This window comes from Tachyglossus aculeatus, chromosome 7 (genome assembly GCF_015852505.1).
Source record: "Tachyglossus aculeatus isolate mTacAcu1 chromosome 7, mTacAcu1.pri, whole genome shotgun sequence".
Taxonomy (NCBI): Eukaryota; Metazoa; Chordata; class Mammalia; order Monotremata; family Tachyglossidae; genus Tachyglossus; species Tachyglossus aculeatus.
The window spans coordinates 15,244,937-15,260,624 of record NC_052072.1 but is presented as its reverse complement, the minus strand read 5'-3'; the positions used below and the strand labels follow the sequence as shown (position 1 = coordinate 15,260,624).

General features: G+C 54.6%; 1 protein-coding gene across 1 annotated transcript; it reads right to left on the bottom strand.

Moving 5' to 3' along the window:
* Positions 1-1,048: 1,048 nt before the first annotated feature.
* Positions 1,049-8,507, bottom strand: RBM15 (RNA binding motif protein 15). The gene is given in 5 exon segments (XM_038749127.1): positions 1,049-1,422; positions 5,573-6,152; positions 6,199-6,378; positions 6,380-6,850; positions 6,852-8,507. Coding segments are annotated over 5 exon segments (2,910 nt in total). The 3' UTR covers positions 1,049-1,399.
* Between the last annotated feature and the right edge of the window lie 7,181 nt (positions 8,508-15,688).

Sequence of the window (15,688 nt, the reverse complement as noted above, 5' to 3'; positions counted from 1 at the left end):
GAGGGTCTAGCTTCCTCTTGAACTCTGGCGTTGTCACCGGGCCCCGAAGATTCCTGCGGCAAATACGGAGTTGTACTCCTGTACTGGGAACAGCCTTCCAAAGCTCAGGAGCCCCGGTACAGGATAACGCAGGAACTAAGGCAAACAATTTTTTTTTTTTCCTCCTTAGGGATGCCGCCATTTTTTTCCACTTTTTTTTTTTCCTCTCACCATCTGTACTACCAACCGAAGCGACCGGGACCGAGTGTGCGTTCGGACCTACGACAACCGTCACGGTGCATGCACGTCCGAGGCGTGTGGAACCAGAGGTCAAATTAGGCCCGGATACCCAGTAACGGTTTAATTACAAAGGCTAGCTCTCAGGAACTCTTCATCCATTCAGAACTAAACCCATCACTGCATAACTCTGGCAAGAAGCAGCCCCTGGAGGCGGAGGAGCTCCTCAAATGGGACCGGAAAGGCTTTATTAACATCATTAACATTAAAAGCAAACTTGGAGCATTTTTCTTTTCTTTTGGCAATGTGGCGCAAAGGTGTCTGGTTTTGGTTTAGTGCAAAGACAAAGCAATTTCAACCTTTTTCTTCAAATTAAAAAGGAAACTAAGGCCAAACGTGTTGGGTGAACAAAACAAATCAAAAACTTAAAATTCGGCAACTCCGGCTCTTCGAACGAGCAAAAAGCCCCAGGCTCGTGCACTGTTGGGAGGCTTTGGGTGTTTTCCCCCTGCTTCTTGCACGCCAGCAACACGGCAACCGTTTTCCTCGCAAAGATGAGGAGTGAGCAGCAAACGACCCCCTTCGCTGCCAACAAAGGGGGGGCCGCAGTAACACATTCACTAGCGATGCTTCAGATTTGACACACCACGCCGGTCAATGCGAAATGGACGGTCTCCCAGCTTCTTTGCTCAAGAGACACAACTCTCAGATCATCAAGAACTGAAAGTGGCGGCAGCGGAGGCGGCAGCAACGGGAGCAGCGGCAGCAACCCCCTTGGCTGCAAACAAAGGGGTCAACGGTTTGTCGTCAATTCACTTCCAGGCAGAAAAACATTTTCCTCAAAAGAAACAATTTATTTAGAATGAAACAAAATCAGCTCAACTGTGAGCGCACGTTCTGAGTGACAGCTACTTTCAAGCTGTGTGAGCCTTAAAAAGGGTTTTCCTTTACTTTTTCCAGAAATCTTGTGTACACAGCACAAAGCAAAGAGGTCATTTTTTTTTTCCACTTAAACACGGGCATTGGCATCACAATAGCAGATACACAACTTTAAGCTGCCATTTTAGTAAAATGCACAAATACTAAACAGATAAGCTTTCTTCCATCAAGAGGCCCATGTAAACTCCATATTAGCCACACTTCTCTTCGAAAAGGTCCATTAGAGCTCAGAATTCCATTTTCTTCATCCGCAGTCCACCAGTTTGGCTTTGGGGGGGGGGGGGGGGGGGGGGGGGGGGGGGGGGGGGGGAAAATGTTATTCAGAACGAACGCTTTACAACATTTTTCCCCCCCTTACATTATGCATATAAACATCAGCTACAAGGCCCTTCTAGACAGTCTGGACTTCAAAAAGCACCAATAATATACCCACTGGAACAAACCTTGAAATGAGTTCACTCTATACAGACACACGACGAGTAGTGCAACAGGATGTTTTAGGGTTTTTTTAGACTAAAGGTAAACCGGGGTTATAGGATCGAAAATATCCTTTAACGTTCTAATCGAGAAGAGAAACATCCAGGAGAATACTCAACTGAAAATCTCCAACCGCTCATTTGATTTCTCTTGGATATTTCCCGAGGGAAACTTTAGAGTGGAATAAAAAAAGCTAAAAAAAAAAAAAAATACGTGGTCTGATGCTGTCAGCCCCGCTTTTCTGACCTTGCGGTTTTACAACGGAGACGCCCAACGGCAGGCTGCTCCGGTTCAGCTTTGTGGAAAAAGGGTCAAGATATACAAGTAGATTTTAAAACCCAATTCAGGCTACGTTACCATTGGGGAAAAAGAAAAAAAAAATCACATGTACCACTGTCATGCCTGGAATCATTAAATATCCAAGGAACCTTTCAAGAAATTAAGGTCTTTACCCTCAGCTCAAGTACTACATAAAGACACACCGTCCAGCTTAACAGTTCATTGTGGCTACCTTTACGACCGGTTTCCCTCTCCCTTAGGGAACCCCATGATAATGGAGGAGGGGAGAAGTCAAGTTTAACGATCCAGTCATTCTTTTCAGTTCTATCCCAGACTCCGTCATAAGGGACCATCTCAACATCCCATGTGGTAGTGGAGATGGAAAAGGTCTCCCCGCCCCGGGCCTCCAAAAGAAAAATTCCCCCACATTCCCCCCCTCTCGGAAATCCAAGTCTTCAGAACCCTTCTCCCGAGATTATTTACCCGCTTCCATTTTGGTGGGTAGCTGCCAGGGAAGGTTTCCCCTTTGGCCCCGCTCACACTGTTTAACTGCGATCGTCCCAAAGACTTGGAGGAAATCCCGATCAACCAAACCCCTGCTTTTCAAGTTGAAAGCAGCAACTGGTCCGGAGCCGCGATAAGGCAAGGAAACCTCATTTGACCCACAGAGGTGATGGGTGTGGACCAGATCGCCACAAAAATCTCATTCCCTCAAAGACTGAGCACCGCCACTGTCACCACGCCAAGCCGTTGCCCCGTAGGGAAGGCGAGGCGTTTGGGGGGAAGGTCTGAAACTAACGGGGAGCGGGTAAATCTGAAAGACCTACCGTCTGGGAAACCTCAAGGCTATTTCCCTGGAAAAGAGGGAATTGCCACTGCATTAGAAAGACCTTCGCTGGCACCTCAAACCGCAATTTTAAAGAAAGAGAGGCCACCTTTCGGCTGGCGACCGGGAGATCCGAGTGGCCAACCAGTCCTTAATATAGAGGGTTTTGAGACAAAAGCCTTCATTAGCCTGCTACTTTCCCAGTCACGCGAGGCGATTTAGAGAAAAGACACTGGCCTTCAGTGGACTGAAACCAGGAAAAAGTAGAAATAACCTCACACGCCAACCTTAGGACTGAAATTTGGTAGCCAGAAAAGCCAACGACGGGGCTCTCATATTGGGACCGAGGCCTCTCCATGGGGATGGGTACCGGGTTTTCGATAGTCTCTCATCCCCATTCTAAAGGTCTCAGGAAAGCAGTTACCGGCATTAGGCACCTGTTCAGAGCGACAGGCAATAAAGAAGTATATTTGAATCGGTGGCTCTCTGGAGTTCAGGGTTATACCACACCTAATCCGGTGTTACCTTACATGTGCTAAAGAATCATATCCAAGCCTTGTCTCGGGGACAGCACGGCAACCACAGATTAGACAGGTCTAACAAAAAGCAGTGACCTCAAATAAGTGTTCAGCAAACATGGAGTAAAAGCACAGTGCTGCCCGCTCCAGGTACCCAGAAAGATGACTTGAAAGCCTGAAAAAACCAAAACACAGAGGGCACTGGCCCACCGTCCCCTCCCCCCCACCTTTTTTTTTTTTTTGGTTCCTGTTCAAAGAGGATCTCTAGCAGTTAACGGTTATTGCGACTTCGCTTGGAAAGAAAAAAAAAATGTATCATGGCATAAACTGTACTCTGACCCACGTATGCATCACCTACATTTGGGCACTGAATCTGAACAGGTGTCTACCGCATATTTGAATGCCAAGCACTGCTTTTTCGGGGGAAAGCATTAAGCACAAAAACAGGCTTAATGTTTTTAATTTGAGTTATTCTCCAGGGCGGGGACTGCCCGCCGCATCCAGAGCCCGGCGCTTTCTTCCTCCCGAAGATGGCCGTTGAAGGGAGGGTGGGGGGCATTTTCATAGAAAATACAAGTTTCAAATAACATAAAAAGGACTAGGCCCCACAGTTTACCAACGCACAATGAGAACCGACAACCAAAAGAGGGTGACGCCAGAGCAGTGGTGAGGCTCGTGCCGACATGCGTACTAGACACCTGCCATGATGGAAAATTAAAAAATAATAATGATAATACACTCTGATAAGTTAACGATGAGTTTAACGGATGACGCTTCCCTTGGGTTATTATTGGTGCTCTCTCAAAAACTTTCAGATTTCTCACTGCGAACGGAAAGAGGCACAGCTGAAGATCTGGCAGGCTTTCAATGTCAATTTCCTTCCCAGACAAAAGCCAGGACCGTATCAAGAGGGCTCTTAGGGCTTCTCGTTTTAGCTGAAAAGCGATGCTTTTAGCTGAGTTTCACCCCACTGAAGCGGGGGCGGTGATTGCATTTTTGGCGGGGGGGTGGGAGGAAGAGAATCAAAATCAGGAATAAGCTGCGGGTTCTAAGCGGCATATGCGCTACTAGAAACAAAAGAGGAGCTCGCTTTTGAGGGGCGGGTAAAATGGAAATATCTGAAGTTTACACTCTGGAAGCTTCCTGGATAAAAACCATACAAAGAAATAACGTTGTGGACAATGACGTCGTTCTTTTTCTGGTACGTGTCAGGTCACCGAGAGCGATTACGCTGGAAATTTCAATACGTAACATAATTTTGTCCCCTCTCTGCCCTAGTTAAAAAAAAAAAAAAGAAAAAGATACTGCAAATCGGATCGTGCTCATTAGTGCCAGCGAACCAAAGCCTGCAGACAACTATTTCTCTTCCCGTTACTCAAGTGAGAGCTTTGAACGGCCACAAAATTAAAACCCATCTTTTGAGGAACACTTATTTTTGAAGTATACGCTTTACCTGTTACACCTCTTTGAAAAGTCAGTTTAAAAAAAACAAAAGAACAAACACACCTATACTGACTACTGAGTTTTCCTAAAGCACCTACTTGTTTCTTGCATACTAGAGTAAGCACAAAACATACATGGTTTGTAACAAAGTCCTCGATATTTACTGAACAGTTACTGCTACAAACCAAGAGTGCGTATATGGGATACAGGAGTCACGAATAGATGACGGGGCGACGCACCTGGCAAAGACTGGGTTTCTGGGCAGAAATTCTGTAGAAGATACTCCAGATACCCCATTCGGCAGCCTGCCTTACCCCCGCACGCCGAGTCCCGACCCAATTCTTAGTCCAGATAGAAAGGGATCACGCTTCCGACTGGGGAATGCTTTGCCCGGATTTGAAAAGCTGTCAGTTGGAGACGTTTTCGGGTACACGCGGCTCTCCATCCGACGGGCGCTTTTTTTTTTTTTTTCCTTTTTTTTAAATCGTGACTTTTCAAAATTTCGGTTTGTAACTCAGAGGATCTTTATGAGGTTTTAAAAAAAAGTGGGGGGGAGGGGAGGAAGAGAGAACGACGACGACAAGGGAAAAAAAAAAGGTACACGTTACAACGGGGAACTTTCGGTTAAAGCAGGTCCGTCTTCCCGCTAACCCCGGGAAGAGCCCCTCTCCTCACGCTACCGCCCAACTCTTCCGGCTTCTACTCTTGAGTGGTTTATAGAAATGTAAAAAGGGAATAGCTACAAATAAAAACCTAATTCTCTTTAAAAAAAAAAAGCCGTGTCTGACGCTGCATCCCATTACACATCACACGTTCGGAACCATGTCAAGTAGGAAATGCGAGAAAAAGTTACGCGCGGACTCTTAGGACGCACCCCGGACAATGATCATGACCAGGTAATCTTCTTCGGATTTGGCCAGGGCCTTGGCAGGGGAATCCAGGAACTGCTGGGAGAACTCACAGGGGGGGAAGGCGTGGAGGACCCCGGAGTTCTCCTTGTCTTTGCCGCCCCCGCCCACCGGCAGGCTGATGACCCCGGCGGCCTGCTTCTGCTTTAAGTAGGACACCAGGTTCCTGAGCGGCCGCTGGGTCGACGTGGCGGCCTCGGCCGTGGAGGCGGCGGCGGCGGCCGCCGCCGCCGCCGCCGCGGCAGAGCGGCTCTCCGAGCTGCCGGGCACCGCCAGGAGGATGGCGTAGCCGTTGGGCCCGGCCACCTTGATGCGCCGGTTCACCTCGTCCAACTTGGGCTGGTCCAGGCGGAGACGCTGGGTGATCTTGAGCTGGGCCACCTTGCCCCCGGTGGCTCCCTCCACCAGGAGGCTGCTGGCCACGTGGAGGTCGCCTTGCAGCAGGTGCATGTTGGAAGGGAAGTTGCTGTTCTTCAGCAGGAGCATCCCCTGCCAGGCCAGGCAGAGCTTAGGGGCCGCGGCGGCCGGCGGGGCCGCGCCGCCCCCCTCCTCCTCCCGCCGCCGCCGCCGCCGCCGCCGCCGCCGCCGCCGCTCCGTCCTGCTTTTGGGGCGGGGACTTGAGCCGGGCCCCGCCGCCGCCGCCGCCGCCGCCGGCGCCGGCCCCGCTCCCGCCGTCGGTCCGGTCGTCCTTTTTCAGCGGGCTCTTGCCCTCGGCGGGGGCGGCCGGGCGGTGCTTCCTCTCCCGCTCCACCGAGGCGGAGTTCTTGCGGTCCCCGCTTGTCCCCCTGGCCCCGCTCCAGGCTCCCCCTGCGGTCCCGGACGGGAGACGGGCGGTCCAGGAGCAGGAGGCGGGAGGAGCGGTCGGGGTCGCTGTTGTAGCGGTCCCGGGCCCCGGCCGGCTCGGGGCTGCGGTCCGGGGAGGCGGCGCAGTGCCGCTTGCGCGAGCGCTCGCTGTCCGGGGAGCGGTCCGCGTGGCGCCCGCCGCCCTCCTCGGGCGGGCGCCGCTTGCGGGGCTGGTCGCGGCCGCCGGGCGGGTCCCGCTCGCCCCGGTCCCGCTCCAGGGACCAGCCGTCCCGCCGGCGCTCCAGGCTGTCCAGCGTCTCGTAGGCGGCCACGGCGGCCACGGCGGCCCGGGCCCCGCGCTCGCGGACCGGGGGCGGCGGCGGCACCCAGTCGGCGTCGGGGTAGAGGTGGTCCCTCTCGCGGTCCCGGTAGAGCAGGGGCGGGGTGCGGTCCCGGGCCCCCCCGCAGCGGGTCGGGGGCCCGGTGGCCGAAGGCGTCCGCCACCAGCTCGTAGTGGGGCAGGGGCAGCGGCTGCAGGTACTGCTGCTGGTAGCGGTGCTCGGTGTCGGCGAAGTCCACCCGCAGGCGCCGGTCGGGCCCGCCCAGGGGGAAGCCGCGCATGTGGGTGCAGGCGGCCTGGGCGGCGTCCAGGCTCTCGTACTGGATGTAGGCCCAGCTGTCGCCCTTGCGGTAGTCGATGGTGCGGATGGTGCCGAAGCGGTCGAACTCGCGCGCCAGGGCGGCCAGGGGCACCCAGGGCCCCAGGCCGCCCACCCAGAGGCGGGTGGTGGGCGTGGCCTTGCCGTACCCGATCTTGATGGGGTTGCGGATGATGACCTTGCCGGCCATGGCCAGCTTGGCCCGGTGGGACATGTCCAGGTTCTCGAACTTGAGGAAGCCGTAAGTGCTGGTCTGGCCCCGCGAGGGCCGCTTGATGTCCACCTCGGTGATGACCCCGAAGCGGTCGAAGGCCCGCCGCAGGTCGCTCTCCGTCACCGTGATGTCCAGGTTGCCCAGGAACAGGGTCCGGTTGGCCCGCTGGTCGTCCTCGGGGGAGATCTCGTCCACCTCGCGGAACGGGGCCGCGCCCGCCCCGGCCCCGACGCGGGGCTCCAGCCCGTAGGCCGGGCGCACCCGCTCGTAGAAGGGGTAGTCCCGCTCCCGCTCCAGCTCCCGGGGCAGGGGCGGGGGCGGAGGGGGGGGCAGGCGGCCCAGGGCCAGCTGCTGCAGGCGGTAGTCCCGGTAGCCCAGGGCGGCGCCGCCGGGGGACAGGGCGCGCTGCCCACCGCCGCCTCCTCCGGTGCCCGCTCCTCCTCCTCCTCCTCCTCCTCCTCCTCCTCCTCCCCCGGGGGGATGCCGGTGCCCGCCCCCGGCCGCCACCCCGACCAGGCCGGCGGCGGGCGCGTAGGCCTCCTTGTCCAGCGGGGAGCGGCTCCGGCGGCGGCTGACGTAGACGGCCTCGATCTTCAGCGGCCGGTCGTACAGCACCAGCCGGCCCCGGGCGTGCTTGGCCGCCCGCGCGTCCTCGGGCCGACGGAAGTTGACGAAGGCCACCCGCTCGTCGCCGCCGCCGCCGCCGCCGCCTCCTCCGGGCAGCCTGCTGATCTTGACGCTCACGTCCCCGAAGCGCTTGAACTCGTGGAAGAGCCCGTCCTCCACCGCCTCGTCGCTCAGCTGCGAGCCCAGCTCGCTGATCTTCAGCGTCTTGTACTCGCCGCCCTCGCCGGGCGCCGGGGCCGGGCCGGAGGAGCCGGCCGAGCGGGCCTCCCCGCCCGCCCGGGACCCGCCGCGGGACTCGCCGCCCGCCGCCGCCGCCGCCGCCGCCGCCGCCGCCGCCGCCGCCGAGGAGGAGGACGACGACGAGGCCGCCGTCGTGGTCGCCGAGTTCTTGGCGCTCGGGGAGCTGTAGCTGTACTCGCGGCTGCCGCCCCGGCTGCTCGCCTTCTCCAGGTGCAGGCTCCTCCGGGCGCCGCCGCCGCCGCCGCCCTCCGCCTTCCCGCCGCCGTTGCTCCCCGCCGAGCCGCCCAGCTTCTTGCTCCGCTCCCCGCGGGGGGCCGGGTCGTCCCCGCCCCCGCGGGACCGCTTGGCCTTGGCCGGGGACCGCTCCTTCCCCTTCATGGCGGCCGCCGGCCCTCGGCGCCCCGCGCTCCCCTCACGCAGCGGCCCCCCGCGCCGCCATCTTGGCGCCCGCCGCCCTCGTTGCCCCCCCCCCCGCGGGCGCTCATTGGAGCCGCCGCCCGCCCGTCTCCCCCAGCCCCGCCCCCGCCGCCGCTGCGGGCGCCCTCATTGGACGCGGCCCCACGTCCCATTGGGCGCGCTCCGTGTCGCTCCGGGCGGCTCCTCGGCCCGGATTGGGCCGCGCGACGGTCCCCCGCCCCCGGCCCTTTCATTGGCCCGGCCTCCCCGCCGTCCGACGCCCCATTGGACGGAGGAGCCGTCCGTCAGGGGCTGCCGGGGGGCGGGGCGGAGGTCTCGCGAGAATAGCCTCCGTCCTCCTCCTCCGTCTCCTCCCGAGCCCGAAGAAAGGGTTTAAATCGGTCTTGGCGGTCGAGAGGCGGGGTCGGCTGCTCCGACGCTCCTCCGTCCGGCCCCCCCCCCCATTCGGAGTCCGAATGGCGAATGGCTCCGGGCCCCGCCTGCTCCTCAGGCATCGCTGGGCGGGAAAACTTGGCCCGCTGGGCCGCGGCCTCCCCTCCCCCAACTTCCCGCGCAAAGGCCTCAGCGCGGCCGCCTCAGCCTGAGGGGACCCGGGCTGGTCTCTGGCCCCTCATTCATTCGTCCCCTCATTCATTCAATCAATCGTATTTATCGAGCGCTTACTGTACTAAGCGCTTGGGAAGTACAAGTCGGCAACATATAGAGACGGTCCCTACCCAACAGCGGGCTCACAGTCTAGAATTGGGGAGACAGACAACAAAAAAAACCCATGTAGACATGCCTCGCGGAGCCGGGATTGGAACCCAGGCCCCTGACTCATTCATTCAATCATACCCCATGGCACTCACTACACTGTCAGTTTTTTTTATTTCTATGAACACCCATCCTCCCTGCTCTTATCAGCTCTCTACCCAGAAGAGAGGGGTCCGGTGCCCCCCTGCCTGCTCTCCCGCTCAGGAGCCAGGGCCGCACGATTCATTCAATCAATCGTCTTTATTGAGCACTTACTGTGGGCAGAGCACTGGACTAAGCGCTTGGGAAGTACAATTCAGGAACAAAAAGAGACCATTCATTCAATCAATCGCATTTATCGAGCGCTTACTGTACTAAGCGCTTGGGAAGTACAAGTCGGCAACATATAGAGACGGTCCCTACCCAACAGCGGGCTCACAGTCTAGAAAGGGGAGACAGACAACAAAAAAAAAAAACATGTAGACATGCCTCGCGGAGCCGGGATTGGAACCCAGGCCCCTGACTCATTCATTCAATCATACCCCATGGCACTCACTACACTGTCAGTTTTTTTTATTTCTATGAACACCCATCCTTCCTGCTCTTATCAGCTCTCTACCCAGAAGAGAGGGGTCCGGTGCCCCCCTGTCTGCTCTCCCGCTCGGAAGCCAGGGCCACACGATTCATTCAATCAATTGTATTTATTAAGCACTTACTGTGGGCAGAGCACTGGACTAAGCGCTTGGGAAGCACAATTCTGGAACAGAAAGAGATCATTCATTCATTCAATCATATTTATCGGGCACTTACTGTACTAAGCGCTTGGGAAGTACAAGTTGGCAACATCTAGAGAGGGTCCCTACCCAACAGCAGGCTCACAGTCTAGAAGGGGGAGACAGACAACAGAACAAACCATGTAGACTTTCCTCGCGGAGTCGGAATTAGAACCCAGGCCCTTGACTCATTCATTCAATCATACCCATGGCACTCACTACACTGTCAGTTTTTTTTATTTCTATGAACACCCATCCTCCCTGCTCTTATCAGCTCTCTACCCAAAAGAGAGGGGTCCGGAGCCCCCCTCTCTGCTCTCCCGCTCAGGAGCCAGGGCCGCACGATTCATTCAATCAATCGTATTTATTGAGCACTTACTGTGGGCAGAGCACTGGACTAAGCGCTTGGGAAGTACAATTCAGGAACAAAAAGAGACCATTCATTCATTCAATCAATCGTATTTATCGAGCGCTTACTGTACTAAGCGCTTGGGAAGCACAAGTCGGCAACATACAGAGACGGTCCCTACCCAACAGCGGGCTCACAGTCTAGAATTGGGGAGACAGACAACAAAAAAAAACCATGTAGACATGCCTCGCGGAGCCGGGATTGGAACCCAGGCCCCTGACTCATTCATTCAATCATACCCCATGGCACTCACTACACTGTCAGGTTTTTTTATTTCTATCAACACCCATCCTCCCTGCTCTTATCAGCTCTCTACCCAGAAGAGAGGGGTCCGGTGCCCTCCTACTCAGAAGCCAGGGCCGCACGATTCATTCAATCAATCGTATTTATTGACCACTTACTGTGGGCAGAGCACTGTACTAAGCGCTTGGGAAGTACAATTCAGGAACAAAAAGAGGGGTCCGGTGCCCCCCTGCCTGCTCTCCCGCTCAGGAGCCAGGGCCGCACGATTCATTCAATCAATCGTCTTTATTGAGCACTTACTGTGGGCAGAGCACTGGACTAAGCGCTTGGGAAGTACAATTCAGGAACAAAAAGTTCATTCATTCATTCAACAATCGTATTTATCGAGCGCTTACTGTACTAAGCACTTGGGAAGTACAAGTTGGCAACATATAGAGATGGTCCCTACCCAACAACGGGCTCACAGTCTAGAAGGGGGAGACAGACAACAAAACAAAACATGTAGACTTGCCTCGTGGAATTGGGATTGGAACCCAGGCCCCTGAATCATTCATTCAATCATACCCCATGGCACTCACTACACTGTCAGGTTTCTTTTATTTCTATGAACACCCACCCTCCCCGCTCTTATCAGCTCTCTACCCAGAAGAGAGGGGTCCGGTGCCCCCCTGCCTGCTCTCCCGCTCAGGAGCCAGGGCCGCATGATTCATTCAATCAATCGTATTTATTGAGCACTTACTGTGGGCAGAGCACTGGACTAAGCGCTTGGGAAGCACAATTCAGGAACAAAAAGACCATCATTCAATCAATCGTATTTATCGAGCACTTACTGTACTAAGCGCTTGGGAAGTACAAGTTGGCAACGTACAGAGACGGTCCCTACTCAACAACGGGCTCACAGTCTACAAGGGGGAGACAGACAACAAAACAAACCCTGTAGACTTGCCTCGTGGAGCCGGTATTGGAACCCAGGCCCCTGACTCATTCATTCAATCATACCCATGGCACTCACTACACTGTCAGTTTTTTTTATTTCTATGAACACCCATCTTTCCTGCTCTTATCAGCTCTCTACCCAGAAGAGAGGGGTCCGGTGCCCCCCTGCCTGCTCTCCCGCTCAGGAGCCAGGGCTGCACGATTCATTCAATCAATCGTCTTTATTGAGCGCTTACTATGGGCAGAGCACTGGACTAAGCGCTTGGGAAGTACAATTCAGGAACAAAAAGAGACCATTCATTCAATCAATCGCATTTATCGAGCGCTTACTGTACTAAGCGCTTGGGAAGTACAAGTTGGCAACATCTAGAGACGGTCCCTACCCAACAGCAGGCTCACAGTCTAGAAAGGGGAGACAGACAACAAAAAAAAACCATGTAGACGTGCCTCGCGGAGCCGGGATTGGAACCCAGGCCCCTGACTCATTCATTCAATCATACCCCATGGCACTCACTACACTGTCAGTTTTTTTTATTTCTATGAACACCCATCCTTCCTGCTCTTATCAGCTCTCTACCCAGAAGAGAGGGGTCCGGTGCCCCCCTGCCTGCTCTCCTGCTCAGGAGCCAGGGCCGCACGATTCATTCAATCAATCGTATTTATTGAGCACTTACTGTGGGCAGAGCACTGGACTAAGCACTTGGGAAGTACAATTCAGGAACAAAAAGCTCATTCATTCATTCAACAATCGTATTTATCGAGCGCTTACTGTACTAAGCACTTGGGAAGTACAAGTTGGCAACATATAGAGATGGTCCCTACCCAACAACGGGCTCACAGTCTAGAAGGGGGAGACAGACAACAAAACAAAACATGTAGACTTGCCTCGTGGAATTGGGATTGGAACCTAGGCCCCTGACTCATTCATTCAATCATACCCCATGGCACTCACTACACTGTCAGGTTTCTTTTATTTCTATGAACACCCACCCTCCCCGCTCTTATCAGCTCTCTACCCAGAAGAGAGGGGTCCGGTGCCCCCCTGCCTGCTCTCCCACTCAGGAGCCAGGGCCGCACGATTCATTCAATCAGTTGTATTTATTAAGCACTTACTGTGGGCAGAGCACTGGACTAAGCGCTTGGGAAGTACAATTCAGGAACAAAAAGAGATCATTCATTCATTCATTCAATCATATTTATCGAGCACTTCCTGTACTAAGCGCTTGGGAAGAACAAGTTGGCAACATACAGAGATGGTCCCTACCCAACAACGGGCTCACAGTCTAGAAGGGGGAGACAGACAACAGAACAAACCATGTAGACTTGCCTCATGGAATCGGGATTGGAACCCAGGCCCCTGACTCATTCATTCAATCATACCCCATGGTACTCACTACACTGTCAGGTTTTTTTTTATTTCTATGAACACCCATCCTCCCTGCTCTCATCAGCTCTCTACCCAGAAGAGAGGGGTCCGGTGCCCTCCTACCTGCTCTCCCGCTCAGGAGCCAGGGCCGCGATTCATTCAATCAATCGTATTTATTGAGCACTTACTGTGGGCAGAGCACTGTACTAAGCGCTTGGGGAAGCAGAATTCAGGAACAAAAGGAGACCATTCATTCAATCAATTGTATTTATCGAGCGCTTACTGTACTAAGCGCTTGGGAAGTACAAGTTGGCAACATATAGAGACGGTCCCTACCCAACAACGGGCTCACAGCCTATAAGGGAAGCAGCTTGGCTCAGTGGAAAGAGCCCGGGCTTTGGAGTCAGAGGTCATGGGTTCAAATCCCCGCTCCGCCAACTGTCAGCTGTGTGACTTTGGGCAAGTCACTTCACTTCTCTGGGCCTCAGTTCCCTTATCTGTAAAATGGGGATTAAGACTGTGAGCCCCCAGTGGGACAAGCTGACCACCTTGTAACCTCCCCAGCACTTAGAACAGTGCTTTGCATATAGTAAGCGCTTAATAAATGCCATTATTATTATTAGAAGGGGGAGACAGAAAACAAAACATATTAATAAAATAAAATCCCTGCCCACAACGGGCTCACAGTCTAGAAGGGGGCAGGCAGACATCAAAACAAGTCAACAGGCATCAGTGGCGTCGATATAAATAAATAGAATCATTCAATTGTATTTATTGAGCGCTTACAGTGGGCAGGTCACTGTACTAGTGCTTGGGAAGCACCGTTCAGCAACAAAGACGATCCCTGCCCACAACAGGTTCACAGTCTAGAAGGGGGGAGACAGACATCAAAACAAGTCAACAGGCATCAGTAGCGTCGATATAAATAGAATTATTCATTCAATTTTATTGATTGAGCAATTACTGTGGGCAGAGCACTGGACTAAGCGCTTGCGAAGCACAATTCAGCAACAAGGAGAGACAATCCCTGCCCACAACCGGCTCACTGTCTAGAAGGGGGGAGACAGATGTCAAAACAGCGCTTAGAACAGTGCTTTGCACGTAGTAAGCGTTTTATAAATGCCATTACTATTATTATTATTAAAACAAGTCAACAGGCATCAATAGACTCGATATAAATACATAGAATTAGAGATATATCCACTAGGCCCTGCTGCTTCTGAGGTATCGAATCGCTGGGCAGTGTCCTCCACTTGGCAGGTGAGGGAAGACGCTTTCCCCTTTGGTCGGCTCCAGGCCCATGGCCCCGGGGCATCGGGTCGGTCCTTTCCTTTCGTGAAGGGGCTGAGCAGAGAAAGGGCTGCCCAGCGTTACCCCGTGAGGCCGAGGGGATGGGGACAGACAGCCAAACAAGTAAAGACGCATCAGTAGCATCATTATAAGTAAAAAGAATGATAGATCTATACACATCGTGAATAAAATTAAATAGAATTATAAATATGTCCATAGGTACGCAACTGCTGAAGGGCGGGGAGGGGGTAGAGCAAAGGGAGCCAGCCGGGGTGATGGGGAGGTGAGAAAAAGGGGAGTGGGGCTAGCCTGGGAAGGAAGGCCTCCGAGTGAACCCCGGAATTGGGGCGACGGCGCATCACGAGGGCCCTGGCCGAATGGGCCATGGCCCGGAATTGTTTGCGTTCAGGACCGTTCGTGAGCGGCCCGGCAGGACAACCCCGGCCACCCCTCTCCTCAGCTCGCCTGCCCGTCCACTCAGCTCACCCGGCTGCCCCTCTCCTCAGCTTGCCCGCTCGTCCCCTCAGCAGGCCCGGCCGTTCCCTCAGCTCTCCCGTCCGGCCCTCTCCTCAGCTCTCCCGTCCGGCCCTCTCCTCAGCTCGCCCGCCCGTCCGCTCAACTCATAATAATAATAATAATAATAATAATGGCATTTATTAAGCGCTTACTATGTGCAAAGCACTGTTCTAAGCACTGGGGGATACAAGGTGATCAGGTTGTCCCACGTGGGGCTCACAGTCTTAATCCCATTTTACAGATGAGGTAACTGAGGCACAGAGAAGTTAAGTGGCTTGCCCAAGGCCCCACAGCTGACAAGTGGCAGAGCCGGGATTCGAACCCATGACCTCTGACTCCAAAGCCCGTGCTCTTTCCACTGAGCCACGCTGCTTCTCCATCCGGCCACCCCTCTCCTCAGCTCGCCCAACTCTCTCTTCAGCTCTCCCGCTCGTCCCCTCCTTCTCCAGCCCAGCCCCCACCCTCTGCTCCTCCACTGCTAATCTCCTCACTGTACCTCGCTCTCGCCTGTCCCGCCATCGACCCCCGGCCCACGTCATCCCCCGGGCCTGGAATGCCCTCCCTCTGCCCATCCGCCAAGCTAGCTCTCTTCCTCCCTTCAAGGCCCTGCTGAGAGCTCACCTCCTCCAAGAGGCCTTCCCAGACTGAGCCCCTTCCTTCCTCTCCCCCTCGTCCCCCTCTCCATCCCCCCCATCTTACATCCTTCCTTTCCCCACAGCACCTGTATATATGTATATATGTTTGTACATATTTATTACTCTATTTATTGATTGATTGATTTTATTTGTACATATCTATTCTATTTATTTTATTTTGTTAGTATGTTTGGTTTTGTTCTCTTTCTCCCCCTTTTAGACTGTGAGCCCACTGTTGGGTA